This window comes from Ceratocystis lukuohia (assembly GCF_044167205.1).
Source record: "Ceratocystis lukuohia strain C4212 chromosome Unknown Supercontig1_pilon, whole genome shotgun sequence".
Classification (NCBI taxonomy): Eukaryota; Fungi; Ascomycota; class Sordariomycetes; order Microascales; family Ceratocystidaceae; genus Ceratocystis; species Ceratocystis lukuohia.
Genome location: NW_027263520.1, coordinates 375,692 through 399,891, shown reverse-complemented (window position 1 = coordinate 399,891; position 24,200 = coordinate 375,692). Strand labels below are relative to the sequence as shown.

At 48.6% G+C, this 24,200-nt stretch overlaps 7 protein-coding genes across 7 annotated transcripts; 3 read left to right on the top strand and 4 right to left on the bottom strand.

The window, feature by feature from the left end:
* Positions 1-216: 216 nt before the first annotated feature.
* HOO65_010099 (arginine-tRNA-protein transferase) lies at positions 217-2,094 on the bottom strand (the record flags this gene model as incomplete). Its single annotated transcript, XM_071005637.1, has 2 exons — positions 217-1,415; positions 2,040-2,094. 2 exons carry the CDS (start codon positions 2,092-2,094, stop codon positions 217-219), a joined length of 1,254 nt encoding a protein of 417 aa, XP_070861921.1.
* A 3,003-nt stretch (positions 2,095-5,097) lies between these two features.
* On the top strand, positions 5,098-5,950 carry HOO65_010098 (nudix domain containing protein; the record flags this gene model as incomplete). The annotated part of the gene is made up of 2 exons (XM_071006098.1): positions 5,098-5,176; positions 5,517-5,950. The coding sequence occupies 2 exons, from the start codon at positions 5,098-5,100 to the stop codon at positions 5,948-5,950; spliced, it is 513 nt and encodes a 170-aa protein (XP_070861920.1).
* A 2,729-nt stretch (positions 5,951-8,679) lies between these two features.
* Positions 8,680-9,493, top strand: HOO65_010097 (U6 snRNA-associated Sm-like protein LSm1; the record flags this gene model as incomplete). Its single annotated transcript, XM_071006115.1, has 2 exons — positions 8,680-8,872; positions 9,162-9,493. The coding sequence occupies 2 exons, from the start codon at positions 8,680-8,682 to the stop codon at positions 9,491-9,493; spliced, it is 525 nt and encodes a 174-aa protein (XP_070861919.1).
* Positions 9,494-10,635: 1,142 nt separating this feature from the next.
* On the bottom strand, positions 10,636-12,249 carry HOO65_010096 (Ras guanine nucleotide exchange factor A; the record flags this gene model as incomplete). The annotated part of the gene is made up of 1 exon (XM_070999637.1): positions 10,636-12,249. The coding sequence occupies one exon, from the start codon at positions 12,247-12,249 to the stop codon at positions 10,636-10,638; it is 1,614 nt and encodes a 537-aa protein (XP_070861918.1).
* Positions 12,250-12,857: 608 nt separating this feature from the next.
* Positions 12,858-15,359, bottom strand: HOO65_010095 (Ras guanine nucleotide exchange factor A; the record flags this gene model as incomplete). Its single annotated transcript, XM_071005475.1, has 4 exons — positions 12,858-13,012; positions 13,282-13,461; positions 13,758-14,067; positions 14,568-15,359. The coding sequence occupies 4 exons, from the start codon at positions 15,357-15,359 to the stop codon at positions 12,858-12,860; spliced, it is 1,437 nt and encodes a 478-aa protein (XP_070861917.1).
* Positions 15,360-21,480: 6,121 nt separating this feature from the next.
* Positions 21,481-22,383, top strand: HOO65_010094 (uncharacterized protein; the record flags this gene model as incomplete). Its single annotated transcript, XM_070999636.1, has 1 exon — positions 21,481-22,383. One exon carries the CDS (start codon positions 21,481-21,483, stop codon positions 22,381-22,383), a length of 903 nt encoding a protein of 300 aa, XP_070861916.1.
* Positions 22,384-22,893: 510 nt separating this feature from the next.
* Positions 22,894-24,019, bottom strand: HOO65_010093 (Zinc finger HIT domain-containing protein 3; the record flags this gene model as incomplete). Its single annotated transcript, XM_071005984.1, has 3 exons — positions 22,894-23,108; positions 23,161-23,414; positions 23,640-24,019. The coding sequence occupies 3 exons, from the start codon at positions 24,017-24,019 to the stop codon at positions 22,894-22,896; spliced, it is 849 nt and encodes a 282-aa protein (XP_070861915.1).
* Between the last annotated feature and the right edge of the window lie 181 nt (positions 24,020-24,200).

Genomic DNA, 24,200 nt, shown 5'->3' with positions numbered 1-24,200 from the left:
CCTACTATGCGTTTAGAGGTACTTCAACTGAAGAAAGTCACGACATAGCATGAGTTTGGTATATTATTATACACCAGAGCCAGGAAAATATGACTGATATAAGAGAAAAAGACGTAAATACTATAAGGGAGGAGCAGAAAAACTACTTACTATACTTATACGTTTCTACCCTAGTCCAGGCCCAAAGCTTGACGAGCCTTTACTCGCGTAGATTCACTACCGCATAAACTCCAAACACACTTGGCTAACAATACTCATATCACCTAGAGCCGCCACCAATTCGACGATGCTAGCCTTCAGTCCAGGAAAATCATCAACTTCTTCACTCTTCCAATAAGAGATATCGCCCGTGATTAAGGTATATCCAGTGCTACGAATACGCAATGGTATGTTGTCCAAGTTGAGTTTCCGAATCGTGTCTAGAGTGGGGATTCCGGGCATCTTTGTGTTGAGCAAGAAGATGTTGCGGCCGTTCTGAGAACGGCTATCCTGGTCATCATCGTCATCATCGTCGTCGTCATCATCATCGTCAGCCGTCATGTATTCATCATCTTTGTCGTTGCCTTCACAGGCGTCGCCGCTACCCTTTGTGCTAGCCTTGTCATGAAAAACAAACGTGTTATTGTCAATCCCAGCCTTGGCGTTATCGTTCCATTGCTTATAAGAAGCCTTGAGATCGCAATAAGGCCTGTCCAATAAACTGAGAATTACGGAGTCCACTTGCATGTACTCATACTCAGAGGCATCCAAAATGTACTGTGGTGAGAAATCCATCTTGTACTTCATCTTGGGGCTAGAATGGATGTAAAACCCGGCATACCACCATTTATACCCTCTCTCGAGTGCTAGGGAAATCTCCATCATGGCACTAAGCTTGCCAGGACTGAACTTGAATAATGACTCGTCGTACATGAAGTACACTGAGCTGACACAGTGTGGTAGAAGGTCTAGAATACCCACAGCCACAAGCTTGCCGTCGATTCGGTAACACTGATGAAAAGACCCAATGTCACGCTCTGTCCCATCTTCAGCTTCAAATTTTCCACGTCGGAGAGGGGAGTTACAAAGAAACCGCGCAAAGCTACGTTTGGTCAGACTTTCCTGCTCTTCTTTGTGCACCGTTCGTTGGTAGTGCTGGTACACGGCAAACTTTTCGTCTGTGTAGCTATCGTCTTCAAGGGTCACAGTAAATTTGTGAGCGGGCTTTGGCGGCATCTTGAGATGGCGATACTCGGCTTCATGTATACGAGACGCGAGATCGAAATGCGTGTCACGTTGACGCGCCTCTTCTCGGCTACGTGGGTGCAATCGAGCGGCCGCCTTGATGTATTCGTCGCCTAGAATATATCTGTTGAACTTGTTTAAGGCCTGTCTCTGATTTCGAGTGGGTTTATAGCGAGTTGAGTCAAGGCGCACTGTATAATGGGGACAACATGATCTTTGAGGGTCAGGCCGGTAGAGTAGGGACCCTGAACGTCTCCATGACCGATCAGCTATAGCTTGATAGAACTCGGGGCTTATAGAGCTTGTTTGTGCATAGTAAGAATAGCCTTTGATGTCATTGTCAGCTGATTTTCTATGCATTTAGGGTAATGGCTCCAACTTACTCGAGTATTTAGTTTTACAATAACCACACACTGCAGATGTCGTGTACCCTTGAGTGAGCGAGGGAGTTAGTATTGCTAGAACAAAAGAGTGCATTACAATCACTTGATGTCATATAACGACCATAATGCCTAGGTGGCCATAGAGCCTGCCTGCTTTAGCACAGCCTCTCGTGTGCGCTGGGTAGGAAAACAAGAAAACTTCCATCGAATATCTCTACCAATACCAGGAAGGCCTTGTGGCGGCGGGGCATTGAAAGAATCAAAAAGTGCACACAGATGTTTAAAAACAAGTTCCTCCAGCTACGAAGGAACCAAAAGAAAATACAAGGTAGCATAGAGGGGGTAAGTGACAACAAGGAACGGCACCCGTAGCCCAAGCAGCCCCAAAAGCGGGCGACAGGACACTGTATGTATCCATATAGCACAACTTACCAATGGGGGTGAGATAGTTTAGGGTCGACGAATAAACAGGAGTTTCGTCGTCCATTGTGTTCATTATGGCGTATATAAACGATGGGTAGACCAAATAACCAAGAGAAACAGTGACGTGATATAATGTGATGATGCGATGTGACTGCAGGGCGGGTTGACAGTACCAGAGAGGAGTAGTAAGAAGGGAAAAAGAGCAAATATCAATAAAGGGTTAAGGAAAGCGTGCTGCAAGTGTCTCCCCCATTGAATAGGTTTAGTGCTGAGGTCACGTCACGTCACGTTCCTGGAGCTGCTTGAAGCGGTTCGAACAAGGCCTAAGAAAATGAGGACAGCCTTAGGAAGAGCAGCTGGGACTGCATAGGACGCGGGAGAATAAGCACAGGATAGAGAAACAAGAGGTACGCTATAATAGAGCTCCGGGATTATCTGAATAATGATAGTAGGATAAATTTAGGCAGCGCTGTCGGGTGGATAGATGATCGATGCTTGATGGCTGACCAAGAGCAAGGGCAGAGGGCAAAAGAGATGAGGACAGGGGTGGAGTTGCAGGAGGGAAAAGAAAAATAGAGGGAAATGCAGGCAAAGCTGTGATACCAAATAATAGGAGGCCACCAATACAGACTTGTCGTGAAGGTAATTACCCTTTCTAATCTTTAGATACTCAACAAAATGAAGGGGAAGATGTTGGTAAGAAACCTGGGAAATTCAAAAGAAGCAATAGCTCTTCCAACTGGATTTCCTCACTCCCTCCACGCAAGGAAAAAGAAAATAGATCATAAGTATTCAAGCAAGCGGGGCATGAATCGAGCAGCATTTACTATTGTCAGATTTATTGACAATATACAGGTACTTTTGGCCGAACACAACTCCCTTCAACCTTCCCCAAGAGGGCTATGTGCAAACCTCCAAGTCCATTATTACCTTTTAGTTGAAAACCATGTCTGTCTTTCCATTGGTCCCAACCTCCCCACAGCTTCTTGCCTTAAGCCCTCCTAAGTGAGACAACGTCCGTTAATTTTATGGTAAAACCCCATCGACTGCTAACAACGTAGACATGCAATACATACATACATACACATGCACATAATGTATGTGGATAGTAGTAGATACGACAAAGTACACCCACATGTCGTCGGAAGAATTCCTTGACCCTTGTTGCTGGATCTACAATCTGTTTTCTTTTGCATATTTTCTGTTCTATTCGTAATCAGTGACATGAATAAAAACAACCACGTCTTCATTCAAACTCTGCCCATGTGAGTGAATTGATATGCCCTTGCTTCCGCCCTTATCGATTAAGAACAAAATGTGCACTGGCCGAAGTCTAGGTCATGAGGTTTCTCAACTCATATCTTTTGCTGTTAGGAAGTTTCCATTTTCTCTACCCACGAATCAGGCGTTGTTCAGCACAAATCTGCGACTTAGAGTTATGTAACTACCTGAATGAGCCAAATTCTGACAAGTCAACTAGAGCAAAGCCTTGCTCTTTCTTTGGGAGGACGCAAGGCTGTTGAGCGAGGCCCAAGGCAGGAACTTACGGAATCTATGTGGGGGTAGCAATTTGCCTGAAGCAGTTACTTCGCCCCTTCATGCCTACGTTGACAGCAACTCTGTGTTGCCGTGGCTGTGATGCAGTCTCGATGATTATACAAGGGAAACAATACTAATGCGAATACACGTTGTACACAACCCTTTTCCGATAATTCTTGCGAAGCGCCACCACCTCTTGGCCCTGCTTCACAGACGAATGATAAGAGGAAAAATGGACTGGTTTCCTGGAGGACTTTGCTTCTACCTTGAGTTATCCACAAGTAGTTTCCCTTTTCTTCGTTTAGACTTCGCTTTTATGTCATCGGTTTTCTTGTTGAGAGGTGGGACAAGTTGTGGGATATGTAAATGGCAACTTCCACCTCGATGCCATTTTGCTTGTAGAAATAGTTAGTTGGTTACAGCAGTTTCTGCCACTATATAAGATAGCTATCTTCTCCTCGCCAACTTCGTTTGACAGGTTTTTCTTTATCTTTTTCCTACAATTTTTTTGTATCATTCCCCTCTTCACACCTTTTTGTGGGATTTTTTTAGATTCTTTTTTTGCCTTTTTTGTGACCAGACAAACTCGGCTGATTCCGACCCTGTTTTTTTTTTCCTTTCTCTTTTTCTCTTATTGGAGCTAAGCTCACTTTGTCTCTAGTCCAGCGAGTGAGTCTCACCCAACACAATTCCTGATTAGCTCTCTTTTCTTCTTTTCTTCTTCTTTTCCATGACATCCTTTTTTTTCTAATTCATTTTCCTGTCAGGCTGTAATAAGTTACCATCCTCCACAACGTAGCCTTGTGTGTTTGGCTTTTTCACGAGACTTCTCTGGCATCCCTGCGTCCCTAGCTGTCTTTTTCCCATTAACTTCTCTTCTTTTCCAAATACGTTTTTTCTCTTCAACCCTTCTTCCTGTGGAAAAGCCAGTAGCACCCCCAATTTTCGCCCTTGCTCGCTACTCTCTTTCCCTAGACGTTATTCCCCTTGGCGATTTTTACGAGACAGAAAAGCAGTTAGTCAGACAGACAACAACCTGCCAAATCTTCCAATTCGCAGTGCTCAATCTTCACCGCGCCAACCTTTCCACCTCCAACCCTTCAACCCTTCAACAAAAATTCAAAACGGTGATTTCCTATACAATCATGCGGCTTTGAATCTATTACCAAGTTTTTCTCGTCCTTGAGAAGATTTAACTTCTCTCCTTCGTCAGAACCAGAACCAGAATCAAAAACCAGAGTTAAGCCATCTCGTCCGAACGACAGAGCCCGACCAAGCCTCACAGAGACCGATCAGTCATCCTATTGTATTGTGCTTCTTTTCTAAGGCTTCCCGATCGAATCTACAAAATCGACGGAACCACAGACACACCTTTCAAACACCACGACGTCCTTTTTGATCCCTCTGCTCTGGACTCCACGTCTACAGTCCAAGGCAATACCAGTTTTGGTCTTCAGACCGCTGTTTCTTTTCCTTTTTTTTCCTTTTTTTATTAAGCGGCCGGTATCAACCATCTACATCTGCAAAAATGAGCACTGCTGATGCCGCCACCCCTCCGGCCCCTAGCAATCGCTCTATGGAGTCGCGAGTTGGTCGAACCAACCAACGTGAGTGCTTTTCTGTGTTATAACCCTCGTCCCATCCGATCCGGCCATCCTGTCCATATATCTCTAGTCGTTTTATATGCATATTATCAGCATTAAAATTCAAAGTTGCCTCACAGAATTGAGAACTGTAGGCCCAAAGACTCTTGATCGCCGCATCCAGCACCTGTCTCATTTCCCCAGTATTATTTTGTTTACTTTTTCTGATGTCATCACCTCCGCCCCTCTCCCATTTTTAAATCTAAACCTGGGCGGGATGCATATTCCTCTGGTCATGGATTGTTTTCTAGCCATTTCACTAACCCCAAATCCCATTCTGAACACATGCTAACTTTCTTTGCAGGCTACAATACCAAAGGAGAGCGCCTTGTTGCTGGAGTTGTTCCCTTGTCTGAAGATAGGAATTATGTCCTCCTAATTCAATCTACGCGCAGAAAAACATGGGTTTTGCCCAAAGGAGGCTGGGAGTCCGATGAAGACTGCTCACAGGCTGCAGAACGGGAAGCCTGGGAAGAAGCAGGCATTGTTGTTCGTATCGACTATGACCTAGGTGACATTGCTGAGACACGCGCACCCAAGCAGTCATCAAAAACCAAACAAAAGTCGGTGTATCGTTTTTATGAGGCGACGGTGATGCGTGAAGAAAGTATTTGGCCTGAGCATGATAAACGCGAACGTGCGTGGATGACCTTTACCGATGCTTTTGCGGCCATGGACGGACGGCCAGAGCTTCAAGAGGCTCTGTGCAAATCAACTATCAACCGTCCACCTTCATAGAGAAGGTTTTTTTTTCTTGTTTGGCTAACCCGTGGCTACTCTAACTTACCCCAAATCCCAAATACTCCTGAAAGGACCGTGGGGTATGCTATGGCTTGCTGTGGGTAGGGCCTTTTTTGGGGGGATTTTCACCGACTTTCATGCAGCTCTTTGCCCCTAGCCAACATTGGTTGGCTCGCTAAACATCAGTTCGCAGTTGACCCACTGGCTTGATGCCTATGAGTGGTGTGGTTGTCCAGACGGAAAACGGGCGTATTGATTTCGGCTGTTGCTGTCTAGCTTTAGCCTCATCAAGAGTTCGCATGGGCTACATTGTCATTTAATGCTACGGTGCAGTGTAGTGCCACTCCACACATACACTGTGCAGCACACAGCTGCGTTTTGGTTGGCCAAATAAGCCATGTCATACTCAACCTCTAAAAAGGCATCTTCCTTTTTTTCTACGTCATTTCTTCATTTTTCTTGTTCTTTTTATTTGCAGGGAGTTTATTACGCTTGTCTCGCCGTCGGGACTATGTTTTCATTCTATCACTTCTTTCTCTTCCTGTTTCTATTTGGCCGTGGCTATGCTTAGCCGTCTCTCATCAGACAGTAGGCCCTTTTTTGCAAGTATTTTTTGTCCTCCTGTTTTAGTTTATTAGCGTCTCGTGCAGCAGATGTTGAGATAGTATCGCTTCTCAAGCATATATGTTGCGCTATTATTGGTTTTCTTTTTTTTTTCTCATTTCTCATTTCTTTTACCAGTCTTATAGGTCAACCAACCTCTTTTTCTCTCCTTTTTTTCTTAATCATGGAGGGGTCATAATGGATACGGGATATCATCTACTGGTTGGGCTTGATTTGAGGTCCCTCTATATCACGGGTCTTTTCATGGTATCTATCCACTTGATATGATCTTCATAGGAAAATGCGGCTTGGTCGAGTGAGTGGGCTAGTTTGGTATGTAATGATTGTAGGAAGTTTGAGGGCTCTGGCATAGTACTTGCCGCTTTTTACTTTCCTTTTCATTTATTCCAAGCAGCGCCTTTTCTATCTTGTCTTTCTTGAGATTGACCGCCTCTTGGGTGTTGATATTGCGGTCGCTAGAGACGTTGCATTACGCCCTTTCCCTCACGATGCCAGGTCACAAGCAGCCACTAGTCTACAGACAAGCAAAGTCGCCGCCCCATTAGCAAAAGTGTGTTTCTCAGGATATCATTTCTACCTTTCGTTAGCTTTTGCCTTTTGCTGCCTTTTTATGCCGAAGATAGGGGCTTTTTTGTTGACACAATGCGGCTTCGGTGGGTGGATATAACTGTTATTTTGGGTTCTAGTGTTTTATATGTTGATTTCACGTGGAACGGCTGGGTTTTGTAGGATGCTGGCAAGAGGAAATAGGGAGTGGGGTATATAATCGTGTGTTCTCGTGTTCTTTGAGCGAGAAGGAGTTGTTGATACTCGGGCGTGGAGTTAGTTAGCTATGGCTTGGCTTTACTTGAGTTGGGCCGGTGTTCGGTTTCTCTGCTTTCGCTACAACAGCTGTGTATTACTAGATATGGGCTTTGTTATGAGCACTTAGAAGACTTTAGATTAGGTTAGTTGCGGAGCTGGGGTCGTAGCCAGTGAGCAAATGGACTGCATACACATGCATTGAACAAAGCGTTAAGTTTCAACGAAGTTTGAGCCCAGGTTGAAGTAGAGTTCATGCACGTGATACGTCAATGGGATACGGTCACGTGCTTCCGCTTGTGTAGCGTCGCTCAGGCTCCACAGCTGAGAGAGACGAGGGTTTGTAAGCGGATGGCGGGACTACTAGGGTTTACATCAGGAGGGAGGTTTGTGTGTCTTGTTCATCTACAACGGTTTGAGAGGAAAATGGTGAAGAATGAAGAGACAAGGGAGAGAAGAATGGATGTAGAGCTTCAGCGTGTTTGGCGATACTGTTTGGCGGTTTTCCCATAATTGTTAGAACTGTTTTAGCGTACTTGGGGGCTTTCAGTAATGTAGCATTATAGTGCTGTAGGTAGAGTTCAGCGGCTCTGCTAGGGTAGAAGACACAAATATCACCATCTATGAAGCTTCAAACACAAGGCTGTTGTGGTTTTAGTTTTTTAGCTTCTTTTTTGTATATTCTCCTTCTCTATCATATTCTCTAATTTTCCTTCTTTTTACGCTATTTTCCTACATCAGAGAGAGAAAAGACCAGGCCCTTATTCCAAGCCAAGTCTCTTCTCTCTTCTCTTCCTATTCCTCTTTCTCTGCGCCCCGCCCTTCTTTCTTTCTTAGCACCACCAAAGAAGCGGCCGCAAGCAACCGTCAATAGCCAAGCACACAAACAAACACACAAAAACCCTCTCCGGATTGCCGTTTTGTCTCTTATTGTGCCTCCCTCTTGAAAGCCTCGTCGCCGTCGATCTGATCTCCAGCGTTGCGAATAACTACCTTCCTTCTTTTTTGCCACGGCCACGACCTCGAGAACCTTAAGTTTAAAAGCGAAGAAAAAAATTCCAAAACGTCACCTCATCCCTAGCCCTAGCCTTGCACGACGATCGAGACTTTCCATTACCCTTTATTTTTCGTCTTTTCTCTCGACAGCACGAACACAGCATCCCACAAACGCGCACCAGTCCACGACTTCCGTTCTTGCTGTGTCTTTATCCGCCTCTCTCCGCCCTCCTCTTGCTCGTCCGCTCGCCTTTCTCCCTCTCTTACCTCCTTACTCCTACCGCTATACCATTAGATCCAACGCCATGGACGTCCCTGAGGGCGCATCGCCCGGCATGATGATGCTTGGCATGGCCGCGCCTGGCGGCCCTAATGGCCACGGAGGCGGGGGAAGCCTGGACAATGGCGGAAATGGAGCCAACAACGGCCCGCCAGCCGTGCCACAGTTGCCGCCACAGATGTTCACCACTGCCGCACAGCTGTTGGACTTGACAGACAGTGTGTTCTAGCCCTGATATCCTTTTCTTTGTTGTCTTTCGTTGTCTGCTTTTGCTAGCCCAATTTAGCCTGTCCCCTCCCAGTAATTCCATCCTGTTCTCTTCCCCTTGCTGACCTTCCCTCCTCGTCTGTAGAAAAACTAGTCGTGGTACTGAGAGACGGCCGCAAGCTATTCGGTATGCTCCGTAGCTTTGACCAATTCGGTACGTCCCTACTCCTCCCCTCTTCGCTACCAAGTCCAATTCAAATCTAACCGTCCCCTACCTTCCTCTCTTCCCTGCCACAACAGCCAATCTTGTCCTGCAATCCACGACCGAGCGGCTCTTTGTGCCTCCCAGCTCGCCCACGACGCCAGGGCTATTTACCGACATTGACCGCGGCGTGTTCCTCGTGCGCGGTGAAAATGTGCTGCTACTTGGCGAAATCGACATGGATCTGGTCGAAGAGGGCCCTGATGGGCTCGAGCTGCCGCCACGAGGCTACGAACGTGCCCCGCTCGACGTCATCCAGAAAGAGGTCCGGCGACTTCGCGAGCTCGAGAAGACGCGCGAGACGCGCAAGAACAAGAAGCTGGCTGAGATTGGCTTTGAGGGCGAGTTGGGTGCCGAGGCCATCCTGTGATGGTGATGGGAGAATGGTACAAATATCAGGACCGTTCTCTTGTACCTTGCGGTATTTTTCGGTCCATGTCTTCATCCTACCATGTGTGTTGTCGTGTGTTTTTTTTTTTTTTTTTTTCGTTTTCTTTGCTTTGAACAAATAACGCTCCCCATCATTGGAGCTGAGATTCGGTGGACTTTGTTGGCAGAATATTGTGAAATGCCTCGTCCATCACCGTTCGTTATGCCTTTCTTTCTCTCCTCTATCTCCCGGAAGTCTCACGGGAAAGAGGACCGGTCAAGAGGCGACGACGGCAAAAAGAAGATCTCCAGACACTTTACGAAACATTCAAATATAAACTGAGGAAAGTGTCTTTGCCAAAAACAAAAATGTACATCATCTTGTCATGTCAACTGTAGACAGTCACGAATAAAGAACAGAAGAACAGGAATATCAATCATGACTTCAAAAGAGATTAAAACTCATCTCCTCCCTCCCCCAAGAAACAAAAACAGCGGACCAACCAACAAGTCTCGAGACAATGCTATACTTTCGTCATATCCTCCCCCCCACTACTCACTTGCATCACCAAACAAACCCAGTCAAAAGTCCTCTCTCATACTTCCATCACTACTACATAAAAAAAGACGTCCTTTGTATTTGTTACCCTTCCCTATACAACCCAAAAGCATCAGCCATCATCAGCAGCAAGAAACCCAAAATAGAGAGACCCAAGAAACAAACCAAAAGACCCGCGATAGGTTAACTCGTCATAAACGCAGACATCGTCTCTCTCCCGATGCCACGACAAAAACAACACCAGAGCCACAGCCAAGCTAGAAAAAAAGAAAAGAAAAGGAAACCGGGGAGGGTGCTGGGAATCCCAAAGCGCGAACACAAAAAACCCATAAGACGGGCACCGCAGCCTGGGCGGGCAACTCGACAAACCATGAAAACTCCAAAGAAAATGAAAAGAAAAAGTTAAAAGGAATATAAGATGTGGAAAGACAAGCCCATACACAAACAGGGCAGGCCTCTAGATTTGTTACTTGGCGATTCATCCCCAAAAAATCAAAGGTGACAAGAAGAGAAAAAAAAAAAGAGCATTATTGCTTTAGCCTTGAGACTAGCGAAAAGAAGCCTGCACCACGTCCACCAAACAACTATTTGGCAAACCAAGGGAACTTTTTCTTCAAGCTATCTGGCGGCAGCGATGAGTTTGCTAGCGTGCTCTCCAGCTCTGTACTACGCGCATAAATTTCGTCCTCGTCTGTCGGCATGCGACACTCAAGCAAGAGCTCGCGGACGCTTTCGTTGCGCCGGAGGTTCGAGTATTCCATGCCCTGGCTACGCATTATTGGCAGTAACACCTCGCCAAGCACGTCGAATTTAGCCCAGTTGATAAGCGTCGTGTTCTTGTCCGAGCTGACCAGAGTACTATTGCCTTCCTCGGCTGAGACAAGATCGCGCAGGTGCAGTGGAATAAAGGGGATACGAGGCAAAGGCGAGTTCTCCCATGCTAGACGGTAGGCAAAGTAGCTTTTTTGCGTAGCCATAAGCAGTGTCAACATAGCGAGCTGTTTTTGCGCATCCGCTGGCAAGAGTGCCTTGGTCTGCGCCAGGCGGTGGATTGATGTGCTATTCAAGCCAGCAAGCACGGCTGCCAGACCGTTGTAATTGTTGTAGCCTCGTAGCCGATGGGCAATGTCAATGAACTTTTCAAAGATCTGAGCTCTGTGCTTGGGCTTATCGCGCAGCAAGATCATGTTGGCCACCCATCGCGCAATGTGATTGAAGTGCATAATCATGCGGTTGACGTTTTTGAGACTCTTGGCCTTGGCTTTTTGCTCAGCCGACAGACTGACATATCGAACCAAGTCTCGCACGCGAATTGATGAAAACATGATCCAATCTATGCGCGTCATCTCAGACACCACCTCTTCGTTTGAAATTTCCATGAATTGGTGAAAACGTGCCTTGTTCATAGGAAACATTTCCACTGGCACGAGTTTGGATGCTGCACGTTCATAGTCTTCAACCGAGTTGTAGTGGCACTGGATCCCAGAGGTGGCGCTCAGAGACGAATGGCCGTGGATCTCTAGATCAAGCCCGTGAGTCAAGGGCATCCGGTCGTCGTCTTCCAGGCGCAGCGCAATGATGCCGCTGAACATGTCGCTCACGCTTTGGCCGGCGGCAGCTCGATCAGCATCATCCTCTGTAGGGTCATCGGACATTTCCCAGCCTGTATCGTCGTCATCAACAACGCTTGATGCTAGACATGTTTGTATCTGCTGGGCTGCAATGGCAAATATCGGCTCGGTGGCAAGGTTCCGAACAAACTCCCGCAGGTTGCGACGGGTAGCAGGCCGCGCAAAGTCGCCGGGATAGAGGGAAACCCAGCGTACCACCACATCAACAATGCGCAGTTGAGTTGCAGTCTTGGTGAGGTAGTGTTGTGTCTTGTCGTCGCGTACATGGTCAAGTCGCGTCAAAATACGTGCAAAGAGGTCGCCGGGGGCGGCAAACTTGCGGTACATGCACAAAAAGACGTTGGCAAAGTTGTGTTCAGCTTTGGCCATGCGCAATGCGAGGAGCCTGTTAATGAGGTCGTCAAGGGTGACGCCTGCAGCCTGGTTCCGCGTATTGCTCGGGTGGTCGCCTTTTGCTGACGACCTGTCAAGCTCCATGTCGTATAGAGCGTCTCCATCTCTCTGGAGAATCGGGACATCGTCAGACCCCCGACGGGAGGATGAAGGCTCGCCGTCAGACTCGTCCATATCGAGAAAGCAGTCGCTAGAGGTAACGCTATTCAGACTAATGTTTGTAGCTTTTTTGCCGTGGAAAGATGAGCAAGAGGTCGAGGTAGTGTTTGGTGTTGCGATGATTGGGGACGAAGGTTCGGGTGAATGTTCTTCAATGTCGGCGCCAAATATTTCCGAGGAACTTGGAAAGGCGCCTCTAGGACTCCGGGCTCGATATTGATCTGGATTATGTGTGGCAGATGAAAATCCGCGTATAACTGACATATCTGAGCTTGCACGGCTGTGCTTGCTACTTTGTTGGCTCAGGGGACGCGAAGAGTGGTGGTTGGCATCAAAGGGGGTGACTTCCAAATTAGCGGTAGAGGCAGCTCTTCTTCGATATGGAGGTTCGATGGCTTCTACAAGGAGAAATCGCGAGGGAAAATCAAAATCAGTTAGCAACAAGACAGAAGAAGCCAGGGATCATGAAACACAATTTGGTGCAGGATGGAAGGAAACATTGTTAAACTCGGGGACCTAAGGGACTGGATAAGGAATAGAACAGAAGGAAGAGGTGACTAGGGCCACTGAAGGCCAGGTAGGGGCCAGGGGGGCAGGGGGTACTGAAGGGCAGCTCTGCCAAGTTATGGCGTGGTGGAGTGGTGGAGTGCAGAGTGCTGGGCAGTGCTGTGGAGGGTGCTGTAGGGAGTGCTGTGGATAGCGCTCTGCTGTGCTGTGCTGCGCCTTTGTAGCCAAGCTAAGCGGCCAAGAGTAGAGCCATTCTGGAACCGGCCACGGCCTGAAGCGACAAAGGAGCAGCAGAAGGAGCAATAGGACGAGAAGTTAGGGGCGCGGTTAACGGCAAAGAACAGCAAAGGCTTCTTTTTTTGCGTGTGAAATTTAAAGGAGCTTCTCGGACATGAAGCGAAGCGAGGCCAAGTGGAGGAAGTGAATGCCGGCCGACAAAGCAAGAAAAAACCGGTACAGGAAAACAAAAACAAAACAGACAGGGGGATGGGGAGACGAGTTAGTGGTTCTTGGGACAAACAACAAAGGGCCAAAACTCACCCCGTCGCATGTGGAGGGCTGCGCGCAAGATTGTCGACAGACCGATCCGAGCTTGTTCTGGGTTATTGGATGACGAGGCAACGCTGCCAGCGCATGCCTTGAAGCGCTCGTGGTTGGCCATGACTTCAGCGTTGACTTCACGGCAGTTTGGGGGACGGTCGCATTTGCAAGCAACAAGGACTGCTGGTAATGAGGAATTCGTGAGGGTATCTAAATGCAAAACGGGAACGGGTTGGTTGTCAGAGGTTAGCCTGCAAAGCGCAGAAAGACTTGTCACGATAACAGCAGCAGCGGCAGCACCACCATCACCATCACCACGACGTTGAAGGGAAAAAATGGAAAAAAAATGAAAAAAAAAAAAAAACTAATCACAATAAAACAGACTGGCGATGGTTTTCCTTCAATACTGGGCTGGACCGGGAGAAATGCCCAGATTTGGCAAAAGGAGGAGAAAACGAAATACAAGGCTGGCTTACTCAGGGTTTTGTGCAAATCACGCGTGCTCTCAATGTTGGTTACATCGTAAAGAATCAGTGCCCCATCAACCTGAGGTGTGATATGGCCGTTGATCTGCTTCGGCCACTGAAACGGCTGGGCAGGGCCAAAATCGAACGCCTCTAGGTTGAGTTCGAATAATGTGACGGGATACGTAGTGTTATTGATGGAGAAGGAAAGGGTGGTTGCATCGGACAAAGGAGGGCGTGAAAGACCAACGACCTGTTGTATGAACGCTGATTTTCCAACGCCTGAAGCACCGACAACAGCGATGTTCAGGCCGTCCATGGCCTGTGGTTTTCTAGCGGCCGCTTTGGCAGTCCCTTGCGTCGTTGGGGTCGACCTGGATTTGGCGTGCGATCTGGTTGGCTTCATTGGGACGAACAGGAAGATTGGTTAGCAACAACTATGGCGATGGTCGAGTTCGAGAAGAAACGCAGCATGACGAGGTAGAAGAGCGAGGGAGAAAGACGCTGGGCAGCTCAGCCCATTCCGGGTGTCATTATGGCGTACTTTTCTGCCTGCTCCCCCTTCGTTTCCTTTCACACACAATCTATCTTTGTCTTTGCCTCTGAGTATTTCTTTTTTTTTTTTCCTCCAAGACCAGTAGCACGTGGCCAAGACAGACTGCCGGAAGCCTTCGAAAATCACGTATGTTTCGACGTTTCTAAATATCTAAAAATGGAAAAAGAAAAAAAAAAAAGGAAAAAGGAAAAGAAACAAGCAAAAGAAATAATGGCGCTGGCTTTTTTGGGGCATTTGTTTTCCTAGCCACCCACCCTGTGACATACCTCGAATTTGCGGCTGTGGCTGTATCTGGACTGCCCTGGATGCATTGGATCTATCATTAGGGATTGTCGACGCTGGAAACGAGCCCAGTCTTGCTGCCCTGCTGCATGGAACACTTTTGCAGGTCCGGAATATCGGGGTGAAAGAGCAACTTCTTCTTCGACATAGGGCAGCTCGTCGAGTTGCCCCTCGCTATCAAAGTCTGGGTCTGGGTCGGTATCGATGAAGGAGGTCGTATATGCTATGTCAAGCTGCTTGTCCCGTGCACGATGTGCTTCCTCAATGGCGATAGTCTGCGCTATGGAATCAAGGGATGGTGCATCTGGTGAGGATCCGAGTTGGAGGCTCTGGAAGAAAGGGTCGTTGACAATCGATACGAACGAATCGCGGTTTGAGTGCAATGCCGGCGGGTGTATGCTCAGTTTCGTGTGATCGCAAGCATGCGCATCAGATTGTGCACGGCTATGGGCTGTTTTTGCGTTGTGGCTGGGGCTGTTGTTATGATACAATGCGGAATGTCGAGAAGAGGGCTTTCGGTAGTCGGTATGGTGGTGAGGCACGGCTGGCAGGTCTGGGGGCAACGATGGGCTGTCGAGATCCAAGAACCAAATGGAGTCGGCGCACGAGTCGTCGGCAATCGAGGCGGGCGAAAGGGCGGGCGATATAAAAAGGGAAGACTCGTGATCAAAAACTAGTGAGCGGCGGGTGGAGCGACTTGCGGTGGTGTGCGAGCCAGAACTTGCGGAGGAAGATTTCTGCGACAATACAGATCGACGGTGAGCTCGTGAGTCCATGACTTTTGTTATGATTTCTGCCAGTGATCCGTGCTTTTTATCTTGTGATCGTTGTGATGTGATTTGCGCGCTCAGCTGGACTATGCGCTCTATGCATCCGTCTTGTGGCTCGTGTGTAGGTTTTTATTGTGCGTGAAAAGCCGGGGGTCCAGTACGCATCGCAAGAGGGGCACAGAGTCAAACTACAATTAACTCATGGGAGCAAAGGCCAAAGAGTCAAAGACGGGGGACGACAGTGAAGAAGATGAAGAAGAAGCAAAGGCGGCCTGTTCTGATAGGCAAAAACCTTGAATGGAGGAGACAAGAGACAGGCGATCAAGCAATCAGGCAATCAAGCAAGCAAGCAAGCAAGCAAGCAAGCAAGCAAGCAGGCAACATCAGACCAGGAAGACGGAGGAAAAAGAAAGGGAAACTCGTGAAGAAAATGATCGCTGGGCCCGGGGTAGTGCGACCTAGCAACAAATAAAGCTTTGCAAGTGCCGCCAAAGTTGGGCAGAGGATCAGAACAAAAGAACAAAGCCCAGGTCCGACTTCACCTGGTTGCTTGGCTGGACCAGACAATCAGCCATCGCTAGGAGGGGAACGAGCAGGCTTTAGATTGACCATTAGATTACAAGACAGCCAAGTTGCCAGGGGAGACCAATGATGCCTGCAAGCTGCAAGCTGAGAGCTGCAGGCTGCGGTGCAAGCTGCGGTGCAAGCTGCGAGGTACAAGCTGCAAGCTGCAAGCTGCAAGTAGCTCAACTACGCCTCGAGGCTTGGTGGCGCTCGCTCGCCCAAGCTCACGAGGAGAGAGGGATCAAGGCCGCATCTTGCATCGCCTTTGCATCAGAGTGAAAAGCAGTACCTTTCAATAGCCAGCATAACAGCAACACCACCACCACCACCCACAGCCATGGTGGCAGGGAGGGGTACTACAGACACTGCAGGCACTGCAGACACGACTCTGCAAATTACACCGCCGTCACCAGAGCAGAGGACCCCAGCCGGTGGTGCAAAGAGGATTTGATAGCTTATCAAAAGTCCAGGGCCGTCCCGCTTGTTTGGCTAATTGCGTCGTTTCTACTCGACTTGGCGCAGCACTGCTACTACAACAACATGGATAGGCTGACACTATCAGGAAGAATGTAACTCGAGAGGACGAGCGAGACGAAACAGGCAACGCAAAGAGGGGAATCGGGAGCCGAAGCAATTGTGCGCCCGTTCTCCTTTCAGACGCAGACACTCAAACACATGCATAACATGTGCAAGCCAGTATTGCCGAGTCACCGTGGAGCTGGTTAGGGCACAGTAGGATGAAGAGAAGCGTTCCTTTTTTTTGTTTTTGCTTTCCAGCAGCGTGGATGCTAAAGGGGATCGTCAAGAGGTATGGATGGTGCTCCTATCAATTTCAACTTGAGGAACACAAACTAGCAAAGCAAATTGGCTACTAGCCACAAGCTCTGAGCCACTCTGACCGACGGCTTGACAGCGGGAAGTTCACAGGAAAAAGACACCGAGAAAAGCCTGCCCGGTCCAAAAGCCAGCATTACGGATAGGGTTCAATGCAGGGGAAATGGGTACACGAGATTAGGATTGGCAAAAACAAAACTCTACTCGCCGCACTGCTGCATGTCAAAGCAAAGTGAATCCAACCAGGCAGGGCAGGGCAGGGCACTGGGTTCCAGCGGAGACAGCCAAAGCAGAACCTTCTTGTTCGCGCTTCTTCTCCTAGCTCAGCACAGCAATCAAATAAGCCGGTAATTGGTACGGCCAAAACAAGATAAACAAGATCAACGGTGTTTCAGGCGTGACGTGACTTACAGGATTCCTTTTGGCTTGTGATGTTCACGTTTCGATGCTAGCATTCGCCATCGGTCGCCATGCTGTTCCAAGGGCAGACGGAGAACAGACTTGCTGCTTGCTTGCTCCCAAAGGTCCAGGAAAGCCAGCCAAGTCAAGGCCCAGGCTGTACTAGACCAATCAAATCCTTCTGTGAGATGCAACAACAACAAGCATCAAGATCAAGAGAGAAGAGAGAACAGGCAGAGAGATGAATCGACGGTTGGGGAGAGAAGAATGCAAAAGCAGAATGAGACGAGGAGAAAGAGGAGGAGAGGGAGGATGCTTGCAATATGGGCCAGGCCATTCGAAGAGCAAGGAGAGGGAGGGGAGAGGGGAAAAGGGCGAGGAGGAGAACAAGAGAGCGCAAAAGAGCAGGGGCATCCAGAAAGCCCACGAAATGTGACATGAAAGACATGAAGCCTGAGGGGTCCAGGCGAGTAAATTTTTTCGCCTTCTTTCCCTCTCAGACGACCGCTAATCCCCCGCCCAGACAACCAACACCTCTTTGTCTCGAAGGTGCAATGGCTCTCTTATGCCCTTTCCACGTTACCATTGTAACATCACAGTAACCCCGGACCCAGCACCAACGTGATGGGTAATAAACGACGACGCCAGAGAATTTACAAGAACCCCTATATCTCGGCATATCTCGGAAGTAGCAAGTAAAAGAGCTGGAAACACAACAAAGGCTCTGTTGAGCCCGCCCAATCGGTGTCAGACTAGCCGGACCTGCACGCGTGTATTTATTTACAGGCAAGTTACTTGTAACTTATGGCTGAGGGGTGCTGAGCGGTGCGGTTCTGTTGGTCTCCTGTCACTCGCCCAGAGCTGTCAGGCTTTACTTTACGTCCTGCACGGACTTGGTCCTACACTTCATGCTGCGTCAGTCCGCAACTGGCAGATCTCTTGCTGGATTCTGTCACAGCGATTCCACGAGTTCTTTGTCCTTGATAGAAGCTAAAAGCCAGCTTCGGAGTAGAGAGGAGGAATGTTTGTTTGTTTGTTTGGTTGGTTGTATTATTTAACGTCTACGTGGGAAAGAATGCATCTACGCTACTAGAGGAGAAAAAAAAAGCGAAGGACAAGCAGGAGGCGATAAAAGAACAACCAGCGCAGTAGATCTGTGAATCATGGCGGCTGGCAAGCAAAACATGAACTGAGACGGAAGATAGCGACAACTGCAGGACTCGAACCTACGCGGCCGAAGCCATATGATATCGGAGATGAACAGATTCATTCGAGTCATACCCTTTAACCACTCAGGCAAGTTGCCTAGATGCTAATTTCCTTTCTAAGGCGGCCGTTAAACTGATTTTTGATTTTTTGATTTTTTTTTTTTTGCGTCGTGCAGCTGCAGAGGGTTGATTCTGGTAGACGTTGAAATATATTCAAGTTCAAGTTCAAGTTGCGTCGTGCAGCGCATGCATCGTTTGGTCTTGGCCATTCCAGTAGGCATTGAATAAATTCAAATTCAAAAACTTTTTGCGTCGTTTGATCTCTGTGATTTCTGTAGGCAATCCAAGTCCAAGCTCAGCTAAATCCATGCAGACGTAAGAAAGAAAAAAAAAGAAAAAAAAAACAGGGATGAAAAAATGCAACAATAACATCAAATAACCCTAACGCTCAAACTGCAGAAGAAAAAAACTTCGTCCGGCCGCCCGTATCATTTCAAAATATGCATACATGATGCGCCTGCATTGATTCATGCCCTGGCCACAGGCCTACCTAAGAATAGCTGCAGGATAGAGGATAGGGGAAAGAGAGCTTTTCTCCCCCGTCCTCTCGTCCCGAATGTAAATACTCCCACCGGCTCAATGCACTTTTGCACCTTGGTCGAGATAGCCCACTCTTTTCATCCGGATAGAGGCACGTTGCAGGGCATGGTTGGGTGGTTGTGTCCAGAAGCAAAGCACAGAGGGAGCAGGAGACAACGAGGGACCATGATGATGTGACATGTGGGGGTATAACTGTGAACGAAAGGGAGGGAACAAGTGGCTCTCTTTGAGCCCGGAAAAAAAGAAGACTAAGAAAAAAGATGCATGAGTCGAGGGATTAAGCATTTATCGTATTGAAAGCTGGCACAGAGAAGCAAGACACGTGTGTTGATTGGCTTCAGAGCGACAGGACAAAATTGGAGAGGTCTTTGATGTATTGCTAATAATGGGGGCCACGAGGGACTTCATTATGATATCGCGGGCCTTGGTAATACGTGGAAGGACGAAAACCGCTCGGAGAAGAGGTATGGGAGGCTGCTTGTCTTGTTTCTGTTGAGTCTTTTACCTGCAGCTGTGGGATTTCTGCTCTGCCAAAGGTATCGTGCTCGTGCTGTCCATGGCCTGGAAGCAGTTAGCCATGTTCTCCAATGTTTTGTGGCCTATCTCCAAGTTGGAGTCACAGGGAGTTGGGGAATCGCAGCAAGGTGGCTACACAGGCTAGAAGAAAACTGATGCCTTATTCCTTGTTCTTTGTGCCTTGCTCCAACTACAGTGCAGACCCATTTTTCTCCTGTCCCATTGTCTTTTGTGACGCAGAATTCAAGCGGCATGTACCATGTACCATGAACTCGCTTTCTCTTACTCATGGGTATAGTATATTCTGGCTGCCGTTAGGACATGTGAGCAAAAAAGAAAAAAAAAAAACGAGCTTTTGAGGAGTCTAGGAAGAGATATCAGGAACGTAAAGGCGGGTGGGCAAGGGTCTCGAGCAAGAGATCCAATACAGGCCATTGGCCTGTCCTTCCTCCCTGCTGGTTTTAATTGCTTGCTGCTATAACGATCAGCAGTCAGACTTTTAAGGTACGTGTGGTTAGTTACATAAGTGCATGGCATCTATGACACACGCTGTGCTGTCCACTAGCTGGTGTGCTTTTCTTGCTTGGATCCTTCGTCATCGATATCGTGGTTATACCACACCACATCCTCTATTTATTAATGTCGCGAATCACGTGATAGCAGCATCATTCAGCCAAGAAACAAAATAACCAGGCCAGAGACAAGACGAGATGATATCGCGCCGAGATTAAATCCTGCACGTAGGTTGGGCAAAAGCAAAGACCTCATGATGGCATTGGTGAATGCCGAGAGTTAGAAACAGGTCGCTGCAGAGGAGAAATGCTTCCTAGGGTTTGGCCCAGAAACCGAGAATAAGGGTTAGCAAAAAATCCAAGCAAAGAGGCAAAGCATGGGCTTGTCGCGCAATGCTATGCTTATGCTGAGGGATAAACGCTACAGAGTTGTTGATTGTCCTCGTGAAACTGGCGCCCTATTTTTAGTTGGCAGTATCACAGCATTGCAAAAAACCGCAAAACGGGCTATCAAAGGGGCTCAGTCACGCTCACATGGCCGGATTGATTCTCAGCCCCTCTCAGTTGCTCGCCACATGCGAGAATTTCCAACGGGGCTGCCTGCTGTATTTGGAGAGTCTTGATGTGACTTTTGTGCGTCGTTCCTCGCCTGCAGATGGGGTCTTGGCGTAAGGGCCAGAAAGAGGAAGCGGGTAACCGAGCGAGTCTCTCGACTTGCCCCTCTCCTCTGCAAGCAGACAGAGACGAGAAGAGGGAGCGAGTAACGGAGGGGGGGGCTACCTGCAGTTCAATAATGCGGTTGAAGGGCACAGAAATAACAGAATGGGCTGTCGTTGAAAAAAGACTTCCCAAAAGAGAAACATTAACACAGGCACCATGTAACTTAACTTATGTGTCTTCGTGTGGACCTGCAGGCCAGCTGGTATAGGGTATAGGGTGCTGGGTGCTAGAAAGGACTTGAAGACCCTGGAGAAGAACAGAGCAGGCCATTGGGGATTGGAACGGAGTTGTAAAGCACAAACGAAAGTTAGATGGACGAGATAAATAGGGGAATAAAACAATTGCCCTAAATTGCCGCTTGCACTGAGTCCAAGAAACTATAAGATGCCTCTTAACCTCTGCCGCTCTGACCATCTCGGTTCCGAGTCTCCCCTCTGGCCTGCTTGTGAGCCCGTCGTCTAGTACCACTGGTATTGTTGTTATTGCGTCTTCTTTATTTTTTGTTTTTCTTCTTCTTCATTTCCTTTCAGTGATATAAGATATCTTTGGTCTGCCTACCCTCGCATGCTGCAAGGTGTGAGCTCGCTCTGTGGATATTGTCTCTCTTCGTTTTTGCTGCTTTGCCTAGTGTCTTGTACGCCATCTATATTTATACATGACCATTGGCCGTACTATCCATCCCCCTTTGCAGTGTCTACTACGCCGTAGACCTCGCTGCTTTAGCCTTTGTCATAGCCCCTCCTGCGACCCTGCGTCATATCCCCTTCCACCACCATGACAGCCTCTCACCAGCCTGAAGGCCCCTGGGCCTTGCACTACAACCGCCATACCTTCAGCCATAACAACCAGTCCTTCCAACCACGACACTGCCGAAACCAGCCCTTTGATGCGCAAGAGCTGTCACGCCGGCTCTTGGCTGTGCAAGTCCAGCAGCAGAAGCAGGAGCAGCAAGAACTGCATAAGCAGCAAAAGCAGCAAAAGCAGCATCACAAGCTGCAGAAGCTGCAAGCTGGAGGCCTTCGCAAGCGCCAGAGCATGCCGCTGCCGCGTCGGCTTTTCTCTACTAAAGACAACACTGCCCCAAAACCTGATGCTTCAAACCCAGAGTCACATACATCATCCCACCACACCACCGGCTCTGCTCCGAAATCCGCCTCTTCAACGAGCAGCAGCAGCAGCAGTAAAGTGGATGATAGCAGGAGGAGCTCGACAAGCGGCAGTGCCTTGGCTACATCCATATCCACATCCACATCGCTTTCATCCCAGTCACAACAACAACAGTCTAGCAAGCCTGAACGATCTAGCCACCACCACCACCACCAGCACCACAGTTCCGACCAGCAGCGCCAACACTCCGTCTCGTCTGCATGCGAGAGCCGCATTGCCACAGAGGGGGACGAGTTTAGCACGTCACCTGCCTACACATACCGTCGCAAGACGTATAGCCGGGGATCACACCCTGAGCGCGCAGATTGGATAGAAGGTGATGAAGCCAAGACGCGTAAGAAGATATGGAGCAGATCGTCAATTATGGGCTTGAAGCATCGCCTGGGAGGCCATGGGGGCAACGGCAGTAGCCATGGCGGGAAGCAAGAGGTTGAGTTTCTTGCTGGCGAAGCCCCGCATCAGCAGCGGGCGGGCTTGCTTCGGCGGTTTCGCAAGACGCCGACGGCTTGAAGCCAGGCGTCTCAGTGAGCGAAGAGGCGTTTATGTACGCCGTACTTGTCAGTTTGTGCTTCCTCCGTTCCACTCTTTTATTATTTTATTTTCTTTTGTTCTAGACAATACACGTACGTGTTAGTGGAAGAAGGTCGGTCGCCTTGTAATCAGGACGAAAAAATTTGGGGGCGTTTTGTAGCGTCAGGTCTCTGGCATTTCTCTTCTTCTCATTCTATATTTCTTTGACTTATAATTGAGGAATTTCCTCTTACTTTAATTACATACCTACTGACACGCCGTCAACTTTGCTGCTCATCACGAGCCCACGTGCAAATTATGCACTAGTAATAAGTAATGCTCGCAAAAAAAGATAGTGGCCGTGTGCAGATTCCTTTCTTCATGCATGCAAACATGCATGTAAGTATGTACTGTGATCCTCTACTACTATGTTTTTACTTGGCAAGAAACCTACAATGGATGCTGCTTGAGAGAGAGGTAGCATTCCTCCGCACATGCCCATCTTCTGGTTCAGAGACGCGCTCTTTTAGACATTCCTGGCTGCGCTAGCTTCTGGAACATTGCACCCTCTTCTCTTGCCTTGCGCTTATGCACTGCACTCACGCCGCCACGGCCTTGCGCCTCCATGAGATGGATAATCAATTCCGAGTACGCCCTGACAGCCTCTCCCTCTTCGCCGTCCTGCTCGCGGGCACGTCGCAACGCATCTTTGCCGTGCTGCTCGCCTACTGACTGGTCCCAAAGTTTTTTCTCAATGCGCTTCGCTTCGCTCTGCACAAAGGGCGTGCCCAAGAGTAGGCTTGGGCGGCTGCTTGGCTTCGGAGATCTTCATGAGCACGTCGGGCAGGCATGGGTATCGCTCAAACAACGCCCTGAGTTTAGCAGAGTTGTCGAGAAAGCTGAAGGGATGCGATGGGTCCGATGATGGTTGTGTCGGTGCTATAAAGACGGTCGAGGGTGCGGGCTTGGGTTTAGGCGGCGGATCGGCGGGGTGGTTTTCCTTGTGTGCTTTGCTGCATGCGACGGAGCATCTGTGAGGAGAGGGAAGAAGTTAATGGGTTGAACCAGCGCAATTGGAGGTAGACGGGAAACTTACATCTGAGAACGGCAGCGTGGGCATTTGTACTTGCCATTGGCCTCTTTGCAGACCACGCACATGTTATTTGGCACGAAATTGGCAGCAGGCTCTTTAGCTGTAGTGGCTGCGGAAGAAACCGCCTCTGGAGCACCGTCTGGATCGATGTTTTCTTTTCCACCCCCCCGCGGTTTTCTGTCGTTTCGACGGGTGTAGCGCATTGGCGCTGGATTTGCTGGGCTTGTTGTTGCGCCGCTTCTTCTTCTTCTCAAGAGCGCGCACGGGCTTGGAAGAGCTTGCTTCTTCGGGCGCCTCGTCGTCGCTGTCAACGGTAGGTTGCCCACGCTTCATTTTTGGCGTTGGTGGTGGCACGTCTTGCGATGATTGTGTGGATGCGGCGGCCTTGGGCTTGATTTGGGTAGATTGGCTCGCAGGTTCACTGCTGGGATTTTCAGGGCTGGGCTTCTCAGACCTAGCCGATTCTAGACTCGCAGGCTTCTGATCTGGAGGAGCACAAGTCGCATCGTCCCCAGAGTCCGAGGCGTAGTTGAGGTTAAGCATGATATTTGTTGGCAGATGGGTTGATGTAGAGCGCAAATTAAGGGAGAAGACAGGCTACAGCGCGAAGAGGGGAAGGAGAAGGAAGAAGAACTAATGATACAAGAAGGCTGGAAACGAAACTCGCTTTGAATTGGAAGACCCCCAGAGCAACTAGAAAACTTTTCGACCTGACGTTGGAACT